We start from the raw sequence: 26,092 nt of genomic DNA, 5'->3' as shown, positions 1-26,092 counted from the left end.
GAAGAAGCCTGATGATTGATGATGATGATGATGATGTTGTCAAAAGTTCGGAGGAATCCAAACGTGTTTGGCATTGTATCTAAGACAATAAATATTACTTCGCTTCCCTTTTCTATTTACGGTCATAAACTATTCATATGCTCCTTGTATTGCTCTGCTTACTCTCCCCAGGGGAACTCACTTTAATCCCACAGCTTCTTCTCAGTGATAATACTAATAATAGTTTAACTTCTCTTCACCCTGCTAAACAATTCATGACCGCTATGATTGCCTCACAACAGCGGCAGAGCTCGAAAGCCAGTCAAGCAACCAACGGGGATTGTTATGAAATCTATTTACAGAGGTGTCAGTGTGCATTAGCACTATCATTTTAGAGCGGGTATTGGAGTTGGAATCGTTTAGATAATCAGTTCTGGCTCTCGCAGTAAACTTACAGTGTTTGAGGATGAGGATGGATTTTTCTCATCATGGATTATTTAGCTTTCAAGCTGCTGAAATGTTTTACAGTGTAAATGAAAGGCACAGTAGTGCGGCCCAATATTTTTAGCTTTCTGGAAATTCATTTAAGCTGCACCCTCACTCACACAACCTGTATTCTAGCAAGCTACAGGTGGTTACACTACTGATGTCCTTGTTAGTGAACAGCACGGTTGCACATGGCTGAGTGTGGTGTACACTGAGAGAACAGTACAGGTTGGAAGGCTTGACCTAGGGTATCTGGTGGCTCTGTTATACTGTGGGGGTAATTTTCCTGGCATGGTTTGTGTCCACTTGGCCCCTGAGGGGGGTCACTAAACCATATCTATCCTCATGGGAGTAATCTCTTCCAGGGTAATAGTGCTGGTGTTGAGATCTGGTGACCCAATCTGGTCACTACAGGTCTCTGATGGCGCTCCATCACCAGCACCATCATCAAAACACCAGTAGAGTCCAGAGACTTGGAGAATCAATGCTAAAATGCATTGAAGCTGCAGGTGGTGGCCTAACATGTTACTGAGACACTTTGTTGGTCTTTACTTTGATTTGTCACCCGCACAGTCCGAGTCAGCTCTCACACGCCATCTTGGTTGTTGTTTACATGCCCCCTTCTGCTACCCTGGCAACCGCATGTGATGTCATTACCTGTGTTTTCAGTGTTTTCTTCATGACTCCAACTGGACAACAGTCTCCCCATTGCCACTCAGTTTGTGGACTGCACTGTCAGAGGAGACAGGACCCTGGACCTGCTGTATGCTAATGTTAAAGGGGACTGGAGATCCTAGCTCACACATTTCTTTGTGTACATTTGCATTTTCTATTCACTTCCTGTGTGTTTATTGTTACTATTTTATTGTAAGCAATGTCTATAAGTGGATCAATGAAGTTTTTCTGGTTCTGGCTTTGGAGTTAGCTGAGGTGGACCCATAGCAGCAGTCTGCACATGAACGAGATGACCTTTAAGAACAGTAAGAGGGAAAATACAGAGAACATAGTGAAAGGGCACGAGATATAAACATAAAACTCACCATCCGCTCTATCAGGATCTTGACGTCACTCTCAGTCTCCCTCCTGTCCTTTAGATTTCAGATGGGTGTGATGGCATCGTGGCTGAGTCATTAAAATGACTCCTCTGTCTCCACTTTTGACTCCAGAATATGAATGAGTGCACACCACAGGGCCAGAGACAGAAGGTGCTTCAGCACCCTACTGCATTTTTATCTTCACATACAAAACTTTCAACCAAGCATCAAAAGGAAACTTTCATCTCAGCTTCTGTCTTAAATCTGTTCTAATGAGAAACTTAAACATATATTATATGTATATATGAAGCATAAAGTTGTCTGAACAGTGATGAAGCCTCGTTTCAGCTTGTTTTGTTGAACTCAAGTAGCCAAAATAAGTTATGTGCAGTTTTAAGCTTTCACGTTAGCGTGAAAGAGCAGTACATACCTGCTGAGATTTATTTATACTTATTTTTACATAAGTAGAAGTTGGTTCATTTTTCTGCATGTTGGTGCATTTCAAGATTTAAGCAATTACAAGTACGTTATTCTCATAAGCAGTAGGAACAAAGGCCACAGCTACCGAAATAAATCCCACATAATTAAAAACCCTTGGCTTCCTTTAACAGATAGGATCATCATCCATCGTGTGTCTATACTGCAAATCAAATTCGGATCTTAAATTAGACTGAGCTTTGGCAAGCAGGGCCCCTAAACCTTGAACCAGATTACCATATCTTTTTAGAACAGCTGATTCACGTCATATTTTTACTCCGCATTTAAAGACTCACTTTTATTGCACCTCTTTCGTATCAAACCCATATTTTTGCCCTTGGATCCCCCTTTTCTAGAGTCATATTTTAAATGTGTGGGGGTTTTTTTTTATTATCATTAATCATTCATCAGCATTCCGTTTGCTATAACTGTTAAGCACTTTGTAAACCTCTGATTTATAAATAAAGTTTATTATTATTATTTCCATGATTAATAGTAGTAGTAGTAGCAGTACTGTAATGTGTACAGTATGTGAATTCACCGACACAAGGCCAATGTGAGCTGCAAACACCTGCAGTTTCTAATAAAGATGTTTCTGTTTCTGGATTTATTCAGCAGTTTATGTCAGAAACTGTCTGATCAAAGAATAAGTTTCCAGCTTGTGACACAATTATATTTCTAAGTGTGTAATACTAATTTTAACCCACAATCATAGAAGCAGAGTTGCATTCATGACTCTTGTTTTTATAAACACATTTGACTTTAGCCTAAAAAGCACTGAGGCAGGATACACAGCCGTATTCTGTCGTGCTGCATTTCAAGACACACACACAAACAGAGCCCTGAGTGTATTTACATTCAGCAGAGTGACCTGGTTTATTACATCTTTAAGCCAGGGACACAAAAGCTCACTGCACACTAAATTATTGATTGTCTGAAAATGTCACATCACATCAACCTACAGTATGTGGAGTCATCACACAGAAAGAGGGCCTGGCATGGAAATAAAAGCTGAACTCCACCTGAGATGCATTAACATGGAGAGAAAAACAGGGTGGTTATAAATTAGTTTTAAAGAAAGACTTTATTTTGATTTGACCTTCCTCCTCTCTGCATCACAAGAAAATCTCAAAGTACACCTGAGCTCATTCAAGGGCAGACAACACTCGGGCTAAAAAAAAAAAAAAAAAAAAAAAGAGCACTCTAAATCTCCTCTCCCACCGTCTCCTTGAAGTCTCGTACTTTGACAACAAGATTTAAAAAAAAAAAAAAAAAGGGGGCAGGTAAACATGGACGCGTGCTTGGCTTTATTCTGGTCGCTGTATGAAGCTCTCCCCCTTGGCTGCCTCGCTAAATTTATCTAAGTGTAATGTCAATGAGCTAAAGGACTAATAAACAGTGGATCATTTCCTCTCACTGTTCACCAGCCCTGATGACTCCAGCTCCAAGGACACATTTTTTTTTTCAGGTTCTGCCTCCAAGCCGAATCCTTTCGGACGTTCAGACAAGACTTGATTGACATAATCAAACACCCTGTCACTGTAAATCATATGTTTTATTTCTAAGAGTGTCTTCAGGCATCACAAATGAGGTGTAAGAGAAAGTCTTCTGTGCACCAAGGATCTCTCACCAAACCAACACTGCCACCTGCTGTCCAACTCATGCAAGTACCCACACTCACAATTGGCATGCATTAAATGTAAATAACGCAACACTGTAATACCTTTAGTCACAAAGTGTGAAGGATGGCCACGTTGCGTGTTTTATAATGACAATCTTATCTCATAAATCCACTGATTAACATGTGGATCACGGATAATCTTCATCTGGGTGTCACCATGAAAGGCGCGGTACTGAGGAACCCAACAGAATCTCAATGTGCAGCGGGCTGCAGGCGGCCTCATGGGCGCTTTGGAGGCTGCATGTGTGCAAGTCAACAGAGGGTCAAGCCTGCAGCCGCATGCAAACATCACACATTCAGAGCATGTGTATGAATAATACAGCAACCAGGCAGGAAATTAACAAATGACTGAAGCTTCTGCATGACATATTCATCTGAGGCAGCTTAGCACTTCTGTTTGATTCTTACCACTAACTCACCTTGCGACCTTTAAGTATATACGTGTGTACTGTTTACCCACTGCTGTGCACGCTAAAGCCCGTTGAGGTCAACCAACCAAACACGTGCTTGTTGAGGAATATTAGAAAGCAGGCAGCTGAGGAAATATAAAGCAGTCATAAAAAAAAAAAGAAGAAAGGAGCGAAGAAGAGGAGAAGAGAAAGTGTGTGAGAGAATGAGCAGCGGCAGAGGCAGTCGAGCTCCCCAGGAATTATTGAGGAGCGTCTGTTGGTTTGTGCCTGCATCCTAAATAATGGATGAGATCCTCCAATGAGATAAAACCAAAATTCCATGCCGTTACAAGGACATAGACCGCCATGAATACTAACTACTCCTGTGCGCTTTCATTTCGTTTACTGTGTGATCATCCGAGGCCCTCCTCACCATCCGAGTTGTGTGTATCATCACCTGCCTTGGTATCAGGGATCTCCTGCACTCTAATGAGCTGGCTGCTGCTCCCGCTGTCACATAATAAGATGCTTTCATTCTTCAGTCTTCTCTATTCTCATATCCACCATGTTCTGATCATATTCTCTGCTTGATAAGCCACCCCACCTACTTATTTACACAAAAAAAGTATACATGAATACATGCCAGGTATATAGCTGATAATTGAGAACTGTTAGGATTCCTGCCATACTCCTTTCGCCCACCAGATGTCCCCAGACTTTCCTCCTAGAGCAGGTATTAAGTTTTATGATGTGTGGTAGCTGAAGATTGACTGAAATACTGATCCATGCTGTATGTTTAGGACAAAGGTTTGCTTTGGTGTTTCTTCTCAGGCTGCATGGCGGTGTTTCTGGTTGGAGAACAGAGTTGAAGAGTGGTGTAAATTCAGAATGACTCAGCTGGTTTGGATCGTTTTGTTCAATTCTTTTAGAACAGATAACTTTTTACTGTACTGAGCACCCGTAGAACTAAACACAAGACGGTTTGCACAAGTTTTTCCCACATACACCTTTCGTGACCCAAGTGCATAGCATTTCTTCATGGAGAAAAATCGTGTGCCGTGCACTTCCTGCACTGTATCTGGAATTGATCTGACTTAGCCTCCCTCTTCTATTTTTATGTATTTCTTCTTTTTTAAAAATCTCTGTGAAAAATCTGAGTTGAAAGTGTGAACTGATTAAAGCACCTGTACCTGTCAGAGCTTCCCACATCCCAGAGCCCCGACCACAAACTAACTCTCAGCCTGTGAGAAACACATGTGCACACAGAGCCCACAGCAATCAGGCTTTACACTACTCACTCACATCTCTGTGTGTACCAGTGATGATCCTTGCATGTCTCGTTTATTACGTTACAAGCCTGATCCTACTCACTACATGTACAGCTGGAGTTCATATTGTTACTGTAGATGTTCAAAGTGTGAACTGGAAGCATGAATGACTTCTGCTCACGCAGTAATAATGAACGAGTGCTGGGTTTGTCTGGTTTATCCTCCACTAAATCTCTCTTTACAGCACAGTGTGTTGACAGCACAGCATCACTCAAGCTGTCATCCTGCTGTACGGGAGCATCACAGCCAATAATACGAGTATGTTACTGCTGCTACTGCTGTACGACCTCAACCACCACCACCATCACTATTAACACACACACATCTCCACAATGCTTCAAGGTCATGCATCTCTCTCTATTCAGTGACTCTGTTTTCTCACTGTACTCTCATTTATTTCTCTGCATCTGCTGTGAAGACAAATTCAGCAGGAGGGGTATTGTGGGAACAAGGTGAGGCCTTGAGGAAATGGCCTCTGAGGATCAGCAATAGGGGGGCAGAGGAGGTGTTTACTTCAACCTGAGACCCAAAGCATAAGTATAAACTCCAAGAGCTCTTGCTGTTGTTGTCAATGCTGGATTTGTTGTTGTTTTTTTTTTTTTTATGAAGAAAACTGATACAAACGACAATGGAATAATTTGGACTTTACGCTGTGCTGCAACGTTACCGAGAGGAAATGGACACAAAGGTAAATATAGATTCCTTATGCAGAGCTGTCTGTCTCTGCCGTGCACCTGAACTTATTGTAGAAGAATTACTTTTTAACTATGTATTCTATATGTCTTAACCTACTTTTCTTAATCATTGTGAGGGTATGTGTTTGAGTATGGACTTTTCAATCCTCCTTTTACTTCTTTTCTTACTAATTTCGTAAGATCATGGGTCAGAAAAAACCCAAAAAGAAATCTCTAAAGAAATGATTCTTTGGGCTCTTCAGAAGAACTGGGAGAAGCCAACCTCGCTCTGATTCAGAGAGGGAATCACCTCCAGCCCATCTCCTAACCCCTTCTCCTCCCTCTCTTTTTTCTTTTTGCTTCTGTTATTACCCCCGACCCCTTCTCCCACTTTCCTTGTTTTTTTATTTTTTGCTTCTGTTATTACTCCCCTTATTTATCTGGTCTAATATGGAAATGCCAATCAAGGGCAAAACATCTTTGAGAAAGACATGTTGAAGATTTAGATTTAGTAACTTGAAGCTAGCTTCCTCTGATTTATGACCTTCTTTTTCTGAGGGACAACAGAATCAAGAGTCGTACGTAGTGAGGCTGCAGTACTATTAACTATAATCAGGGATATTCAACTAAAATTTCAAGAGGTCCAGTTAGAGAAAATTTCTTGAAGCAAAGATATGGAAGCTCATAATGTCTAACTATTTAGAAGGATATATATTTAAGTAGCCTAGCAGTTGTATCAACATCTGCATGTAATCAATACCTGACTGTCAAATCAAATGAATTCAGTACAATTCCAAAACTTTTTGACAATATTTATTGTCATGTAGCATAGAACTGAACATATATGTATGAGTGCTGATATGTATAATGTTCTCTCATTTACTAAATACATTTAGAGCTGCATGTTTATTCCTTTCATCATCCATCAACGGGGAAATTACTCTCTGCATTTTACCCACACCAAGCGAACGAAACACACATACACACATGCCCTAGAGACGCTGGGGCAGGGGGGCTGCCTACTATGGAGCCCGGAGAGTTGGGGTGCGGTCTGAACTCGTTTACCACCTTGAATGCACAGACTTGATTGGCTGAGTGGTATCACATGGGATGTCTTCACTCATACACTAAAACCGCTTCCGTTTTTCCCGCTGCCCTTTCATTGGTTGTTTTGCTCACATGGTATAAACAAACAGTTCAGAAACCGTGATTCGGCGTTTTATCCATACGTTAGAAAAGGAAATGTTCGGTTGTTATATTGCATGTAGTTAGCTCTGAGCTCCAGGCTGGAGCCTCCAGCTGCGTCATATGTGCCTTGGACAGCAGCGCTTGTAAGTTGTATTTTATCCACATTTAAGAAGTACATGGTTGTCTTGTAGATAAAGTCTCTATAGGATAAAGGGAATTGTTGGAATGGTAGGAATCATGGGAAGGTGACAGCTCTAGAGAAACTGCAGAGAAGCGTACAGGACAGCAGCTCTGCCTCCTGGTCTCATCTCTGGGTTGTCATGACTTCGGTTGTTTAATAAAACCTGCCATATTTCTAGAGATGAGAGCTGCACCACCCAAAGTGGGATGGATGCACCTAGACAGCCAGCGATGGAATGATAGCATGCGGCTAAATATGTCATCACTGGTCAGATCGGTACCTCAGCAACTTGATAACCCAAGCTAGCATGAATAGCACAAAATTCATTATATAACACAGCACGCGGCACCAGTTGACATAGCAACTCGCAGCACATTTCATTCATGTAATTCAGGTAGCGCCCGTCTCCCATGGCCCCACCACCTATGGGCGGTGCCGTCGTACTTCGGTGTATTGTGGACTGGGAGGCAGACCTGGGCCTGGACCCAGATGTCATGCTCCGTTTTAACCTTTATGTTGTGTTCTGCTCAAATTTATCTCAGATACACATAAAATGTATTCATTTGTATACAATTTTGTGTGTTTTATTTAACTTTTATTCAACTTTTGTGCTTTTGTACATGGTGTTCTGTTGAGCTGCTGAGTCTGTTTATTTGTGAGGCTGATGGTTTTCCTTCATTTTGATATTGTCTTGGTATATCTTTTAATTTTGGTTTTCTTTACATGATTTTTTTGTGAAAGAGCAACCATATGTTTTGTTTGGCAGCTGATATCCTTGCTTATTGTGGGTTTTTTTTTAGTTAATTTGTTAGTTTGTGATTGCCAGTCTGTCAAGTTTTGGGTTATTTCTTTCCCTCACACGTGTGTATGTATGGTGTTTTAAAGACATTTGTTTAATAAAACATCTTCTTTTATTTTGCCCTAGAACCATGCATGTTCCTGCCTCGTTGTGTAACGGACCAGAGTGCCTTGCAGTGGGTGCTGTTTAGAACTATTTCCTTGGTTGAAATTCCCAAAGTGAGGTTGTCTAATTGGAAATTACAGGCTAAAATTTGTACCATTGCCACCCCTTCATGGTACCATATGTATTCTATGTATCTTAGCCTACTTATTTTCTTAAACGTGTGTGTTTTGCACCGAGCCGCAGTTTATTGTGCACATCTTAGGAAAATAAAGATAAAGAAAGTAAAAAGTATGGAGTATGGACTTTTCACTTCTCCTTTTACTTCTGTTCTTACTCATTTTACATGCAGTTCATTCTGAAATCTTATATTTCCAGGTCTGTTTGGTTTGTAATACTGTTAACAATAAACAGGTAGTGTGAGAATCAAAATGCTGCTTACATGTTAATAATATGGAGAACAGAGCGAACAGAGTTCAAAGGTCACTGAGTCCACCTTGTGTAGAAAAGGCATTTACTTTTATTGAATGTAGAACCAAAAATCAAACTTAAATCTCCAAAAAAGTCAGTAAGGGTTTGAGTCTTGTTCTAATATCCAAACCAAACATACACACATTCATTCACAAGCTGCTGGTATTTGTTCATCTCTGGATATTTGAGGCTCATACACGTTTTAATAGGAGCACATAACAAGAACTGTTGGATTTGGGACATTTTACGGTGTATAAATAAAACATGTCAGTGAACAGGGCCAGGTGTTGTAATGACTGAGTGGAGTCAGACTGTAGATTGTCCTTCTTCTACCTGTAACTCTGATCTCATGTGTTTCTGACTCTTCACCTCGTCTCACAGGGTGAAGATGATGTTCTTGCTCGTGCAGCTCATCTTCCTGACCTCCTGTGCCTGTGGTTAGTTTACTCCTTCAGTTTATTCTCCATAAAGAGAAAAGTCAAAATACACTTTCAGTCTCACTAACATGTTTTGACTTGCAGTTTGGTGTTATATATTACCTTTACCTGAGACCATCACAGGACACTGAAGCTCTCCACAGTTTAACAGCTCATATGTTAAAGTTCTCAGTTTGTCTGGTCCTCACTTTCTCTCTCTGTCTCCTCAGCAGGAGCGGCCAGATTTGTTGTGAATGGGGCACAGAGCTTCTATCAGGCGGAAGAGAAGGGCAACATCACGCTGGAGTGGACGTTCACAACCAAACCTGACAGCTCCTCCAACCACTTGTACATCTACTGTGAATTCATTACTGACAAAAAAGTCTCTGGCCTCTATCGTCTACATGAAGGTGTCGAGGTCCCAAAGTCTCAGGATGAACAGTTTAGAGGACGAGTCCAGTGCGACAAAGTCGTCCTCAGAGAAGGACGAATAAGACTTCATGTGTCCAGACTAAGGACTGAAGACTCAGGCCTGTATGAGTGTGAAGTGGTGACATCATATGGTGGAGACTCAGGCACATGCCGACTCAATGTCTCTGGTAAGTTGACTCAGTTGAACTTTCTTAACAGGTGGAGACCTGAGCATTGTGGACTTAAACCTCAATCCTTACACTCTCTCTATGTTGCTGTTATTTTGTTTGGTCTCTTTACAGCAGCGAGAAAATTGCCTGAACCTGAGAGACCAAACTCAGCAAGTGGGGGAAGGATAAGCATCTACTGGGTCCTGGGACTGGCAGCTGCTGCAGCTCTTCTGTCTGGTAGTCACTTTCTTATTGATCCAGCCTTGTAGGAGGAAAGTTACAGCTCAGCAGACAGATCAGAGGAGGCAGTGTAAATTAGACAAGACTAGTAGAGTTCAACTTTATACCAGGAAAGCTGAAAATACTGGTGTCCACATTCCCTTTCTCTACTTTCTTCACTAAGTGACCGTAGCATAAGAGCCATAGTACACACACTTGTTGTGGAGCAGACAGATCCCTTCTTTGTAGAAGTCAGTGTCTTGGACCTCCAGGAAGTGGTCCATAGCAACAACATCCTCTACCTTAGGCCACTAACTATTGATGGAGGAAACTGTTTTACGCCTTTACATGGTCAGTTATTTTCAAAGCACACTTTGTGAGAAATTTGCACAAAACATTTTTTAACAGATTTAAAACTGACGTTTTAAATGTGGGCTGTTTAAGTTACATTTAAGTTAAATATTTTTTTTTATCTCAGGTGCTGTTACTTTTAAGTTTAGAGAGTTTGTGAAGTCTCTTTGAGCATTTAAGGGGAAATGTGTGACTTTCTAACCCTGCGACAGCTTCAGGTGCAGGCTTTGCTGGCTATTTAGCCGCCACACCACTGTAACATGTAGTGTACCCGAACGTAGCCTTGCAATAATTTTAGGTTTATTTATCTTGCAAAGCAATAAATTGGGTTGCTGCACACTTGATAGTTACTGGTAAACTGTTACTAGTTTCACCAGAGTTACACACTGGTTTTAGTTGTATTAGTACGATAATGTATGTGGAAGGAGTATATTTATATATTAAGAGGTGCAGTCTGTGTCTCTGTGGCTTCATTTGCACTAAGCTTTATCTGTATCTTGCAGGGCTTTCATTTTTGTTTCTGTGGTACTATTCCTGGGACCCGTAACATTGGTCCGTCGACTCCAACATAAGAAGCATCTTATGAGTTTGAATGAAATAATGAGAAAGGCTAAGACTGCTTATTTCATGTAACAAAAGCAATTCAGAAGTTCTCTTTGAGACTGGAAACACTGTTGTCTCTCCCAATAGTCTCCACAAGAGAAGACAGGCACTTGTCTCCACACGTGCCTGTCTTCTCTAACAGTGATTGCAGTAACCTTCTGTTTTACTGACAGAGTTAATGATATCAGGGCAAATATTCCCCCATCATCACACCATCATACCATTGTTGCACAAGCTTAAGCCTTCACCTGGCCCTATATTTGAGCTGCCTCTTCTGTTCAATCAGGTTTTCCAACTGCATTCAACAGAAAATTGCTCTTATTAAAGTCACTAATAACATTATGATGCTGCAGATGATGGGAAATGCACACTACTGGTTTTACTCTACCTCAGCTCAGCTTTTGATACCATTGATTATGTTATTCTGTTAAATAGGTTAAATCAGTGGGTATTTCCAGAACTGCCCCTATCTTGCTGACAGGAGTTTTTCAGTCTCTGTGGGTCATTTCATATTAAACACAGTGCCTCTGCCATGCAGTGTCCCAGTCCAGTATTGTTCCCTTTATATATGCTGCCTCCTGGACAAGATGGTATTCAGTTGTATTGCTCCTTTAAACTTGGTCAGAGCAACATTCATTTTAAAATGAATGTTTGGATGCCATCAAGTGGTGTCCTCTTTGACCAGTCCCAGTCTTTGATAATCATGTCAGCCATCTTATCCACTCTGTGTACTCTCTGTGCACTGGGCACTCTATGCACTGTTTTTTCCAAATGAATAATATTGCTAAATATTTATTCAGATCTGTGCTGACCAAAGTTGAGATGGAAATAATTATTCATGCTATTATTTATATTATTACATTAGTATTTAATATATATATATTTGCATGTGTGATTTTCTATCTGTGAAAGTTGCAATGCCAATAAATTTTACTGAAATAATTGCAGATCTACTTTATTTACTCACTCTGTGCTTTCTCATCTCATATGTTGCTTAGAAGTCCTCAGCTGGCTGCAGGTTACAGGGAAGTGCTTGTTTAGACCACCATTATTTAAATGTGCATTGAATCTAACTTTGATTTCTCACAACATTTTTACAGCACTCACTAAATCATTTTCACTTCTCAACTGGTAGTTGAATCCGTTCCTTGAATGAAAAGGCTGCTTTCCAGGTCAGGCTGACAGGCAACACTAAATTGGTTGTGTGTTCATAATATTTTGTCAACCTTAATTTATATAAATGGGATAGACAAAATATTAGGAACACCGCAAATGGGCAAGATGTGAAGGTCATCAATCAGGATTCACCTTAAAAATCCTGCAAATAATAGAAAGAGTGTTCCAGTAGAACAAACACAGGAAGCAGTGGATAGTCCACCCACATCTGTCTCACCCTCACTGCCCTGTCCTTCCCTCATCAACCATGCTTTCCAGTTCCCGCTCCACAATTCAGTTCAGTTCAATTTTATTTAAAGGCTAATAAAAGTGAGAGTGGGTCTGAGGAGAGAATGAGAGAGAGGAGAGGTGTGCAGATGATCATAGTCTAACAATTTTTTTTTAAAGGAAAATGAAAGAAGACGGAGCACTTATGGAAATCCGCCAAACTAGTGGTCCATCTTAAGGAGCATCTTATGAGTTTGAATGAAATAATGAGGGAGGCTAAGACTAAGCTTATTTCATGTAACGAAAGAAATTCAGTTCTCTGTGAGACTGGAAACACTATTGTCTCTCCCACGGCTCCACAAGTGCCTGTCTTCTCTAACAGTGATTGCAGTAACCTTCTGTTTTACTGACAGAGTAATATTCAGGTCAGATATTGTTTTGTAGTTTCCTCATTTTTATGCCAGTTATTAGTTATTAAACTGGTTTGTGCCAGGTAGAAATCATCACTGAGTCCTTGTTTGTTTGCAAAAAATTAGATTTTGGAGCTTACCAATAAATTTAAAATTGCATTGAGTTGGTAACATGAGCATGTTCTTTTAGCACTGTAGTGGTTATTTCTTTAGTTTCCTTTTCCTATTGATAATCAATGTGGTGGCTGAGCAAAAATGTCTGACTCTGCACATCAAAAAAAAATCCCAAGGTCCACAGAAAGATGGCTGACAGATAAAGTTGAATTTAATACTTAGTTCACTTACACTTAATTATGAAGTAATACAAGACTCAAAATGTCAAAATGCAACTACTAATAAGGATTCTAATGATAATTAAAGATTGACTAAAAATAAATCAGGGCCGTAGTCTGCAGCAGCCAGGAATCCAGGATGTGAGGTCCTTCTCCAGGAGGCATCCCTGGTCTTTATCTCCTTCTGTGACAAGCAGGGCCACTAGATGGGGACAACTCAAACAAAAAATGTGTAAAACACTAAAAATATGAACAAATGATCATTTTGGCTCCTACAAGCACCACCAGATAAAGTAAGGAGAATGAAAACAGATCATCGTGTAGTGATTAGTAAATGACATACTTCCTGCAGCTTTGTCCTTGCAATCTGAATGCACTGCTGGAGCACATAAACCTCTTAATACAACAACTCATTTCCTCTTCCCCCTTCTCTTTTGTTGTCTCTGACAAGACAGCTATCAAATTGGCCAGCCTCACCAGACTGTGGGTGCCAAACAACATTTTAAGTGGTTACAGGAGGACAGGGAGTAGCTGAGGTGTGGATAGATACGCATAAAAGGCATTTATAAGGCAACTTAACAACTTCATCTTACCATCTACTGTACTAAACTCGCAATCCACCTTCTGGCCTCCAGTGGAGTCCAGGGGAGCCGCTAAACTGGATTTAGCTATTTGTGCCAAGCGTGGGGCCCTGTGTTGTGTTGGGGGGCCGGTAATGGCCTACTTTAAGGCATGGTGGGAGCTTGTCAGGGGGGACCTAATGAAGACAAAGGCAGGGTGCGTGGAGTAGAGACACATGGGGGGAACCGACCTCTGCTGGGCTTGACAAATCGTAGGGCTGGAGCCAGGGCTCGCATAAGGGGCATATTAGCCCAAGGATGCGTATGCACACTTAAAGTAGAGTATGCAATGTGTGCAATTTACATAAATCTTTCACAGCTACACAGCCATGTGTTTTAGCTTTTAGATTCTAGGTGTAAACGTGGCACACAGACCTGCACAAGTTGCTGTCATTGCTGCTTGTGCAGCATTTGCCCGCCTCCTCTGCTACCTCCACAACAAGACAGCATGCTATTCCCATAGGTTTTATTATTACAACTGCATAATTCACTATACAATCACATACACAGTTAACACACGGCAAGAGGACAATTAAAGTTTACAGCTGTCTGGAATGGCCCTCTGTGTTGTCAGTTAGAGTCTAGCAAATGGATTTCTCAGGTTAGGCACCCACACTTCCGTTAATTGAGGACAGCATCAGGAAGACTGATACCAAGGGACGCGAAAAAGGAAGATCAGTGGCTCTGCAGTTCGCTGTACTCACACAACCTATAGTCATATAACAGGAATGCAGCAGCTACCCTGGGCCGTAGTGGGCTGTAATCTTTAATTGCTAGCAAAGCGTCCCTGATGGTCTCATAGATGTTGAGAAATACTCAGAGCCACAGAGGGTGGTGAATTTATGTGAAAGTACATCATGTCAAATCAGGGGGACATGTGAGGATCCTTTTATTTAGAGGCGCATTAATCAATATTTACACTGCAACAATGAATCATTTACAACGTGTAATGTAAAATGTGTCACTTGTGGTAACAGACTGACTGAGGCTTACTATATATACCAAGCTTGTAAGAGCCCCCCCCCCCCCCACCCCATCTGCATGCTGCAGCCCTGTATCCCTAACAAATAAGGGTTGGTAAGAATAGACAGTATTTCCTTATAATTTGTGTGAACTGAAAACAAAAGTGAAAACGTGGGTCTTAGGTCTGTAATTGCTTTGTCGTTCCCTGCTGTGGAAACACAAGTGATAGGCGGGCTTGGATGGGAAGAGGTATTGCCACTAATGGCAGAGCATTGATTTTTTTGACTGCCACGCCACACATCATTCAGATGGGGACAGAAAAATAACTGCACTTAGGTAGGCCAACACACACACACGCACACACACACACACACACACACACACACACACACACACACACACACACCAGCAGCAGCAGCAAAAACAAACCACCGCTCTGCCTATATCCAGCCTCCCTCCACTGCCCCACAGAGCAGTGGAGTGATGGAGGGCTGGCTGTAAAAGACTCCAGACCATTAGCTTCATTGATACCTGCCAAAGGGCTAGGAAGGAGGGTGGTGGGGGGGGGGGGGGGGGGGTGCTGACAGTGCAAGCTGAGTGTCACAAGATTATAAAGATGTCACCAGGAAGTGAGAGGTGCCAAGCTGGGAGGCTTGCATCGCTCACCCTGTCCGCCCCCCACATCCTTGCGCAAGAGAGTCCCAGCTAATAACCCCTGCTGCTCTCTCACTGTTACACGAGCCCCACCTGGCACCACCTAAAACCATTATTATGTGGTGGATTATGAGACAATGGGCCCCCGGGCCCAGACACTTAAAATGGTCCCCAGCCCTCGGACAAAGGAGCAAGACACCCCGACTGAAAAAGATCAAATGACTGAAGACAGCACAGCCACATCATTGGCATTTCTTTGCAGCCGTTTTGAGTCTATTTGTGGTTATTGTGCGTGTTTTTGTAATCACTTTGGGTATCTTTGTGGCCCTTTTGCATCCCTTTGTGGTCCTTTGGTCATTGTAGTCATTTTGTGTCTCTTGGTAGTTCTTGTAAATCACTTTGTAGCCATTTTGCTGTCTCTTTACGCATTTTGAACCTCTTTATAGTCGTTTATGCCTCTTTGTGGTCATTTCTTAACAGTCACCTCTGGTCTATGGGCCACCTGACCCCTTGGGCCCTTAAGCCTCTGCCCAGTAGCCCTGTTCAGAAGTCCTTCCATGCCTGAAACACACACACACATGTGCTCACACAATGTTTATAGCTTTTAGCTGAAGATATCAGTGGAGTCAGGGGCAAAACTGTAGCAAACACAGCTGTGAAGCTGAAGCAATGAGGCCGAGCTCACAGTGTCTGTGCCCGTTATACTAAATCCTCAGAGTGTGGTGCACCTGTCACCTCCTCCTCCTTCCTTACACACTGCTGTGTTTGATACATCACTGGATATTTCTCAGGGAGAGTATCATGTGAAAGGGAGGAAAAAGGGCATTTTACGTCAAGCTATCAGGAACTGTTCCCAGAAATCCACCTGTAACAGCACATCAGAGGCAGGGAGAAGGAAGTTATCATCCCGGGCCTCACAAGGCTCAAGCTTCTGCCTCGATTCACTTTCAAAGGAAGTGCGACGAAAATTCATTTCAGGGTGGATCTGTCGCTGGAACAATTCGTTAGCAGAACACAAGGCAGTGAATGTGTCTGTGGGGGGGGGTCTGTGGTGTGCTACCAGACTGCCCCCTTGTGGTGGATGATTGGAACTATAATACTGAGGTTGGTTCCCTCAAGTTGTTGTCTAAACTGGATTTTATCTGTACTTCCAATGAAGTCCCCTTAATAAGCATGACTGACCAACAAAAATAATAAGAGAGAAGTGAATTCTTTTTGTACTTGTATTTGAATGTCCAACCTTCACAATGTAATAATACAGGCATTTTTTATTCTGATAGTAATTATTACACATCATATCTTCCTGCATTTAAATTGTGAATATCTTTTAATCTTTGAATAGCTGTTGAGATATTTCAGTCTAAAGTGGTGGACCTGCTGACAGAGTGACACTGCTATACCTCTTTTTTTTTCTTTCTTTCTTTTTTTTTTGAGCCATGTCAGTATTGTGGCTGAAAAGCAAAGAGCTGTCATTGCGCTGTAAGTCCTCTCGCGTCACACTGCACGACCGTGCACTCGCTTTCGGGTCTCACCCAGTCCATGAATGGATGGGGTGACCTGCATGATTGCCTCCACTGTGTAGACACTGGCCTGCATTAAAGTTTAAAAGGAGCTCTGACAGTCAGAGATGGTTTTATTCAGGGTCTAAGCCAGACACAGACAGTATCCATTATTTAGATGCTTTCTGTATGTTCACAGGCACGTCTCAGGAGCAGCGGCCTGAAGATTTGAGTCATGAGTGCATGTGCGTGAAAATGTAATAGAATTCTTGAGTGGATTCAGGGACGACAGCTCAACAGCTTCCTGTTTGTGGGAAAACTAGTTGTAACATATTTTGTGTGTGTATGTTTGTGTGTAATAAGGTTTCTACGCAGGTGGAGTGGCTGTGTGCTTATGCGAGGTCGTGAGAGGCAGGCTGAGAAATAGTTAGAGCACAACACACAGCAAAACCCATTTTCCCTGATAAGAAAATATCCGTGGACCCCGGGGTGCTTCAGCATTTCTTTAAATTATGAATTCATAAAACTCTGTGTTTCATAAGGGGGTTCTTGCCCTTTTGAGTTAACACAGTCAGAGGCAATGGACTGTGGCAGTACGGGCTCATCATAAACTCAGTCTCAAAGCAATGCATGTTATATGACAGTAATGATTCTCAGCTGTGCAATAATCCCCTCTGGGCAGGAGGACGCTGCAGAGATCTACAGGCTTCATAAAAGTGAATCCAGCAAAAAAAAAAAAAAAAAAATACACTTTTCCATCTGTGTCAGTGAACTCTAGTGTAATTCTCTACCTTGAGTTGTAGGGTGATAGATAAGGCTGGCAGGTGTGGAGATATATATACATTTAGGTGCTGGCAGGTGTGTGTTCATGCACATGTGCAGCCTCATCCACATACTCACCTTCAGGAGAGGAGGATTTAGAGGAACTCTGGATGCCCACCACTAAAAACCTCCGGCTGTGACACCTGAAATCACTCATTTTCCTCTTTGTTAAAGATTTCTGAAGCAATGAGTCACCTTTTTGCCTGTGAGAAATTTGTCTCAACATCATTTTGCATCCTAACCAATTCTGCAAAACTGCCTCAACCTCTCACAGGCAGGGAGAGCTGCCTCTAAAAGCAGAATAATGACTTTGTATTACAGTCCATTAAAGCATGAACTGCTTCCCGCTTCATGTTTTCTGAGGACGATGTGCCCTGCCCTCTGTATTAAGCACAACAAAGAGCACGTCACAAAACACTGGGGCGATGCCAATTGTGCCACGTACTCAGCGTGCCAAGCCTGCACTCACCAGGAGGCCTTTGTGGTAAGACGGCAACAGCAGCACAGCACTACACCAAAAAAAACCACACACACACGCCTGGCCACGACCTTTCTGGAGTGGTATGTTTAACTGTCGATAGTTTCATCCTCCTAAACAGCACAGTGAGAGGCTGAGAGAGACAGAAAGATGGTTTAATCCTGGCCTTAAGCCCTGGTAAAAATAGGACTGGGAGTAGAACGCAGGAGATTAGGCCAAAGGATTAACTCTCCATTTGTTTTCTAGGAGCATGCACTGCTGGAGGTGCAGGGAGAAGGAAGTGGATGAGTGGAGAAGAGAGGAGAGGAAACAGGGGAGGAGAGGAGAGGAGAGGAACTGATGAGGAGATGAAAAGAGAAGAGGAAAGAAAAGAAAAGGAAACAGAAGAGAGGCGAGGGGAGGCAGCTGAAAGATTATAGCAAACATGTTATGTGTATAGTGTTAGTGGCAGTCTTTTATGATGGACGGATGAGGTGTATGTGCATATGTATGAGCATGCACATGCACAATATGTGTGTGATGCTACCATGACTGAATTTTCTACCTTTTGAGTATGTGTGTGTGAGAGAGGAAGCATCTGAGTGTGTGTGTGTGTGTGTGTGTGTGTGTGTGTGTGTGTCTGTGTCTGTGTCTGTCTGTGTGTATGGGGCTGTATATTTCACTTAAGGAGTTCTTTCTGCAGCCAAAGTGATGTCGACCAGAGACTTTGTGTAACTCCACATTTTGTCTTCCACCCATCTAATAACCAGAGTTAATCAAAGGCAGCAGAGCCACAGCTACTCTCAGTGTGGAAGATACACTTTATCTCTGGCTCTCACTCACTGCTGCTGCCTCAGCAATCATTAAAACCAGTGGCAGCCAGCCAAGGAAGCAAAAGGGTGAAAACTTGATGTTTCAAGGCAGATTCAACTTCAGAGGTGTGGTGAGGGCCGACATATGTAATATTTTCATACTGTGGCTCAGAAAACTCCATTAATCTACATTGGGTAAAGTTAGTGAGGAGGTAATACAAGCTTTAGGTCAGAGATACAATTCTTGATGGCTTCAGTATCACAGAGTGTATAAAGTTTATTTCCATTAATGTTATGTAGTGCCCAGTGACTCTATGACTCTTATGTAGCTCATACCATAAAAGACATAAGCTGCAGATTTTAACCTATAATTCCTCTTAAAAGCTTTGATATGTAGGGAAAGTACAGATGCTTAATATAACAGCCTTAAGGCTGAAAGCTACAGCAACAGAGACCTAATGCAATAATGGATGCAAATGTGTGTATGTATGGAAATATTCACAAATAACTGTGAAATGAAAGCTGTGTCCAACCACCAGGACCTTTGCTCAAGTTGGGCTGTTCACCCAAACTGAATCACCAGGCTTGAAGGGCCTTGATGGCCTGGCTAATACCATCCCTACAGAGTTGTCCTTGAAGAAAACCAGCTCCAGAGAGCACGCAGCCTGAGACTGGGAAAACAGTTCACCTTCTAGCTCGACATAACCTGGAGCACACAGCCAACAAAACGCTGAAGTGCTGCAAAAATAGTTTTCTAAGACAGCACATTGATATGTGTGGATCAATTTTATCCCCACATCAGTAACTTACAATCCACAATCCAGTTATCCTCTTGGTTTGTTTACACAGAGAGAAAGGATGCAAATCAGTTAGCTCCATACATTTATCTGTTGCTGATTCACCGTGCTGCTCTCCATGCATGGTGAATCTTAGTTTATCTGTAAATTAATTTGTCCATGTTTAAATAAGCTGTCACTGCCCATGTGTAAATTACAGTGGTTCAATAAAGTAATCATTTACAAATAAGATGGTTCAGTATGAGGGGGGGGAAATCCTGCACGTTTTATGGTTCAATAAAACACCTATATGTAGCCTATGTGGTGATGGTTAAGCTATATATTGTTTTTACATGTTTTTACACAATGAAGCACAAGTATTCTATGTATACCTGCGTTAGACATCAGTAAACAATTAAAAAGCGAAACAAAATAAATCCTTGTCAATATAGCGCAGAAAATTATATAAATAAATCTGTATGGTAACAGTCTGACCCCGCCTCAGAGACCAACTGATAATTACGCAAACGGCTCCTCATTTTTGTCCCTGGTTACTTGCCGTTGATCAGTCTCCGCCTTCGCGCATAAAACGCGGCTGCGCGGCCTCCACCGGTCTTCTCCCACGTTCACCACAGCAATTGCTTTTTGCCAGCGGACCGTCATTGTCAAGGTAACGTGAACTTTTCTGTAACGTATATTAGCAGCTTCTATAGAAATGAACCTATTCCTCCCGTTTCCGCTGTAGTTTATACCAACGAGTTTGAAGCTAGCAGTTTGTAGTTATTTTTTGTAGAAGCCGTTTTTTTTCAGGGTGGTTCAGTGTAACTTGGTCTTAGCTCAGTTAAACTTCAGGGTGTGACATTCATTTGAAGAATACGTTAGAAATTGAAACCGTAGGATATGTTGTAACGGTGCAGTGAGGCGTTTTTCGCCGCGCGCTCCCCGGAAACACTGGCATTGGAAGTGATTTTTCCGCAGCGGCGCGCGAACAAAGACCATGTGGCTGTCTGTGAAGGCCCGGGCCTGTCCTGACAGCTCCTGAGACTGCTCACTGTTCATTTGCCCCCTGTGCTCAAATTAATTGGCTGTTCTGGCGCCTGAGCAATTTCCAGTGATGATGCGTCTGCTAAGGAGCAGGAAGCTCGCTGCTTTGCCCGGAGCTGTGTGCGTCTGGGCTTAAGATCGGTAGATCAAACGCCATTTCCACCAGTCAGCAGACGGAGCTGAAGTCCATCGGCCTTCTCCTGTACATTGCGTACGTGTCGTTTCAGAGACTGTTGAAGCTGCTGTGTGTTTGCACATCAACTGTACAAATGTACATGACTAATGACCCTATATGATATTGTAGTATAGCTATGGTTCACTAAGGCCCAGCGACCACTCCGCTAAACCTCTGTGAATAACTGCCAGCTTTAAGAACAGGACCTCACCTCAGTATTGTAAGACTGTTTCTACATTACGGTTAGTTACTACATATTCTCATCCAGTCAATCTCTTTCAATTTTCATAATGTTAGTGATACATATTGGTATATTAATTGTATTTGTGGGGGTTTTTTTGTTCATATGTGAAGGAAAGGGGGGACGAGGAAGTAAAACTGTCACGGGCTCAGTGGGTGGTTTTAACAGAGGGTGAATTAGCTTTTTGTATAGTACCTATTTGTATAAAATTACTAACTTCCTTACAAAAATGTAGACAGTTCTTACAGTGCAAGGTCACTGAGGTGGGAATATTAGTGGTTTGTAGACCTGCAGCTACAAGGTCACATCAAGCTCAGCAGTTACTTGCCACTCTGTCTGCAGCAGCTGGTGGAGAAAGGCAGCAAGTGACAGGATTTTAACTTTACCAATGGAAAGCTGGTATTGTTTGAAACCCAACCCTAAGTCTTGCCTGGTCTATTTGTGGCCGTTTTTTTCTCCATATTCAGTGTTGGGATCAGTTGCACTATTATATTCTGTTTTACATTTTGTTAGGAGAGGATTTCTTCATGTGTGTCATTCTCCAAAGTTTACTTCCATATTAGATTGCAGGTCATGGGGTTCATTTCTTTTTATATTGGCCTGGAAAGACACTCATTAAATCACATTAGGTAAAGCTGCTCACATGAGGAGCTCTCATCCTCAAAGTGAGGATGAGAGATGGATCTAAACACATAAGTAATTAGTATTTTAACAAAAGTGAAGATTTATTGTGGCCCTAGGTTAACAATGCTGCAAACTTTGGATGAATTTGATTGTTGAATAATCAGATTTTATTGGATTTGGTATTGCTCTGTATATTTTAAGTCTATTAAGTGACAGAAAATTGGAAAGTGCCCAATTTAATTTCCTTCCTTTCTTGTTTAGTCTGAATTCATCTGGAAATTTCTAGGAAATTAGAGAGTAGTCTCTAATAGTGTTATTGATAATCTTTTTATTGTTTGTGGTTTACTTTTCCCATGACTCGACATTCAGGAGGTGTGAATAGCTAAAACTATGGCAGTTGAGTCTCTGTCCAGATCCCCATAGAAACAGTGTAGGGATAAAGGTCTTTACTCTGTGGGCGGGACTGGCAGTCGGTCACAGTAGTTCAGTTCAGGCGATCGCACTGTCAGATCCACATTAACCTGGGCCGTGTCGTCTATGCGTTCTCTGTGCAATGGGGTCGGGGCCCTCGGCAGCCGGCCCCACCGCTGACTGTGCCAAATCCAACCCGGTGGTGTGAGTGACTCTCAGGCTCGCTCCTTCTCTTCAGACTGCACTTGGTTATTTTGTCTTCATCCCTTGTTCTTTTTTTTTTCCTGCTCTGTTTTCAGAATCATGGCCGAGCTGAAAGAGCGCACCTTCATCGCCATCAAACCCGATGGTGTGCAGAGGGGCATCATTGGAGAAATCATCAGGAGGTTCGAGATAAAGGGCTTCAAACTCGTGGGCATGAAGATGCTCCATGTAAGCAAACATTTGATTTTTATCTATAGTGCATTGGTTTATATTCATGTGTTGGCAAAGGGTTTGAAAATTAGCTGCTTTCGTAATGGCCACTGTTATTTTTAACTGTGCAGTAGATGCACATGATCTTGTGAGTGTGCAGTGACAGTTAAGACCTCCGGTGAGCTGATTAGCCTGCTTGTCTATTCCTGACTGCTGAGGGTTCCTGATCCTCTAATATCTGATCTGTGACAGAGTGGGACACTGCTTAGCTTTACCATGCAGGGTGGTTCATTTATAAACCATCATTATGCAAGAATTTATGTAAAAATAATCCTGTCCTGTGGGTCTTAATGCAAAAAAAAACATCTTTTTCTGTGTTACTGAGGTGAAGAAGATTAACCCTAATTACTGAAATAAAATCCTGAAATCAAGGCGGGAGCCAAGTCTGAATCAGCAGCACAGGATGCAGCGTCCACGGGAAGCAGATCTGATTTATTGAAGGTCTGACGCTGCTGGTATTTAGTAGTAGTAGTTGGATATTTGACCTTTTCTTCTGCAGCGTCAGACTGGTCCGATTGGTTATCTGCTTACAGGGTTTCTGGTTTTTCAACTTGGTGTGACTTGAGTCTCAACATCAGGGTGGGATCTATCGAACGTACTTAATCAGGTGTGTCGTGTGAGCTGTGAACAAACAGGATGTGGTGCTTCAGAGGCTTGTTGCTCAGTGCAGGGTCATGCAATCCATGCTTACTGTGCATGGATCGCGTGACACTCATGGTCAAGACAGGGGTCCACCAAACTTTTATTAAATGGACAGATTCTTTTCATTTGATGTGTATTGATCCATCTGGCTGACGGCCAGTCTGCTTAATAAGATCAGTATCAGTGCTGAGCTGATGGATCCGGTTGTTGAGGTCGTAGGTCAGAGTGCATTGGAGTCTTTGTTCTCTCAGCCAGAAGATGTCTCTGTTTCTCACTGAACATACATGCATACATACATATTGCTCAGTGATCACTGAACAGTAAATGGACTGTAATTACTGTAGTGCTTTTCTTGTTTGTTTTTTTTTAACCACTCAAAGCACTTTTACACCCCTTCACACACATTCATAAAGTGCTTTTTATTCAACTGATGCTGAATTCTCAGCATCTGCATCCTCAGAGTCAGACCCACAATGTAGCAGTGGTACACAGTCAACTAACAGTGTAGTCCCTCTGGATAAGTCCCACAGTCTGCCTGATTAAATTTCACCTGTCTCACAGGTGTGCTGTGGCCGATGAATCATTCTCAAGAGTAAAATATATTATTTGTCAAACAAGAAAACATCTTTTAAAATGGATGAAATCTGCACATGACTCAAACTGTAACATTTTAAAATGTTTCATCAAACGCATTAAACTCTGATATTGCTCTGCCCTGCTTCTTTGATAATCCTCCACTTAGTTGTTGTAGCTTGATCCCATGCAGAGCCTTTTAAAAGCTGCATTATCTTCGACTGTAAAGGATTATTTCTCAAAATAATGATATTAATGATGTTGCACGTCAGTAACATGCCACAGCATTGTTGCTGTTAATGAGAATAACTGGCTTTGCTGGAATTTGTCATGAATTCATATTCAAGTAAAGCACCAAAGCTCCCAGACAATAGTTTCCCAGGTTTCAGTGATTTGTCAAGGGAAAACTGATACAGCCTCGTCTGATGCAGGGGATAAACTCAGACTTTCTTTGAATATGTACAAACACTGACTTCTTGTCTTCCTGGTCTCCCTGCTGCAGGCCTCTGAGGACCTCCTGATGCAACACTACATCGACCTGAAGGACAGGCCGTTCTTTCCTACCCTCATCAACTACATGAGCTCCGGTCCAGTGGTTGCCATGGTAAGAAAATACAACGCACAACAGTCTGTATAGGAGTATGTGGTGTGACTGGTGAATGAAGAAGGTTTAAGACCTGTTGTGGTGTGAACTAACACCCACGGAGACGTTGAAGCATCGGTCTGTGTGTTCCAGGTGTGGGAAGGCAAAGGTGTGGTGAAGACAGGCCGGGTGATGCTGGGCGAGACCAATCCCGCTGAGTCCAAGCCTGGAACCATCAGAGGAGACTTCTGCATCGATGTTAGCAAGTGAGTAGTGTATTTGACAGCTGTGGGAGCCCTAAACGTCCCAGTACATCAGACAGTGATGCTGACGATTTTAATTTAGTTTCTTTGGACTCTTTTCGTAGCTCTTCTGTGACGTGATGTCTTCTTGTCTTTTTCACAGGAACATCATCCATGGCAGTGACTCAGTGGAGAGTGCCAACAAGGAGATTTCCCTGTGGTTCAAGCAAGAAGAGCTGGTCAGCTACACTAGCTGTGCCTTTAGCTGGCTCTACTGAGCTGTCCCGGGTTCTGCAGCAGTCCTCACACGCTGGTTGGAGACCACTGAAACTTTTGCCTCAGATTTCCCCATTTCGTCCATAGCCTAGATGGTAGAAGAACTGATGTCCAGTTCTTCGTGTCCCATGGTCCTCTACATCCCCCACCTGCCCTCTGCTCATCGACATACTGTACTGGGATCCGGTCTCTGCGGGGGTCCGTGTCTAGTCCATATTCATTCCTGAACTCATTCCCTTTAGAAACATTCCACTCCTTCCATTGAAGTACAGTTAATGACTTGAAACTTGTCTTTGACTGTTTTGTTTAAAGGTGATCTGCTTTCCAATAAAATGCACACAACACAAACTCCTTGTCTCCTTGGTCAGATTACACACAGCACTGATGTACATATGATCCTCAGGTCAGAGGTCAGAGATGTGGTGGTTCAGATCAGGTCTGGAGCAGACTGAAAAGAACCTCAGTTGGTTTAATGTGGACTGCTCAAGACTCACATTAGGCTAAGTACTGGGTTTTATTTTTCATCCTGGAGTTTAGTCTCAAAGGGATAGGTTTAAAAATGATTTATTTTCCAAACAAGAATTTTGTGTGTCCAAGTTAAATCACTTTGCAGTGTATTTCCACAGAGCGAGGACGTTTGTCCTTCAGCTTCTCTTGATAGCCACTACTAACTGGAGGAATATTTCCAGCAAGTAAAACCAGTTTCTGTGTTCATCTGCTTGGAATGTGATCTTAAGGAAGAGATCTCACAGTGAGCATGAGCAGAACGAAACCACTATTAATCATATTCATATGCACATGGGTGTAATGAACTGAGGACAGTAAATGCCAACAGAGTCAGAACAACAACCAATGCCAATTAATTATAGATACTATAATACAGTAGGTACATTATTGATAGAAGGGAAACTGTGGTGGAAAACTAAGTACATTTACTCAAACTGTAGCTTAGTACATGATTGAGGTAATTTAATGTTTTTGTGTCATCACCACAGTGCAGAGGGAAATGTAACACTGTTAAAGATGAAACCAGTGGTTACTGGTCATTTGGGGTAGTCCTGTGCTCACATGTCCACAGTACCTCAGAGGAGCAGGCGCTGGGGACAAAAAATAAAGGTGA

At 42.2% G+C, this 26,092-nt stretch overlaps 2 protein-coding genes and 1 long non-coding RNA gene across 3 annotated transcripts in view; 1 reads left to right on the top strand and 2 right to left on the bottom strand.

The window, feature by feature from the left end:
* Window positions 1-26,092, bottom strand: part of LOC121175582 (transmembrane protein 94-like) — an 847,517-nt gene that overhangs the window by 566,079 nt on the left and 255,346 nt on the right. The window lies entirely within an intron of this gene.
* LOC121201071 overlaps window positions 1-26,092 on the bottom strand; it is a 247,432-nt gene that overhangs the window by 124,459 nt on the left and 96,881 nt on the right. The window lies entirely within an intron of this gene.
* LOC121201053 (nucleoside diphosphate kinase-like) lies at window positions 20,257-25,320 on the top strand. The gene is made up of 5 exons (XM_041066685.1): window positions 20,257-20,357; window positions 22,482-22,614; window positions 24,374-24,475; window positions 24,608-24,720; window positions 24,860-25,320. Exons 2-5 carry the CDS (start codon window positions 22,486-22,488, stop codon window positions 24,972-24,974), a joined length of 459 nt encoding a protein of 152 aa, XP_040922619.1. The 5' UTR covers window positions 20,257-20,357; window positions 22,482-22,485; the 3' UTR covers window positions 24,975-25,320.

This window comes from Toxotes jaculatrix, chromosome 21 (assembly GCF_017976425.1).
Source record: "Toxotes jaculatrix isolate fToxJac2 chromosome 21, fToxJac2.pri, whole genome shotgun sequence".
In the NCBI taxonomy this organism is placed as follows: domain Eukaryota; kingdom Metazoa; phylum Chordata; class Actinopteri; family Toxotidae; genus Toxotes; species Toxotes jaculatrix.
Note: the sequence above shows the minus strand (reverse complement) of the source record. Positions and strands in the feature narration are given on the sequence as shown.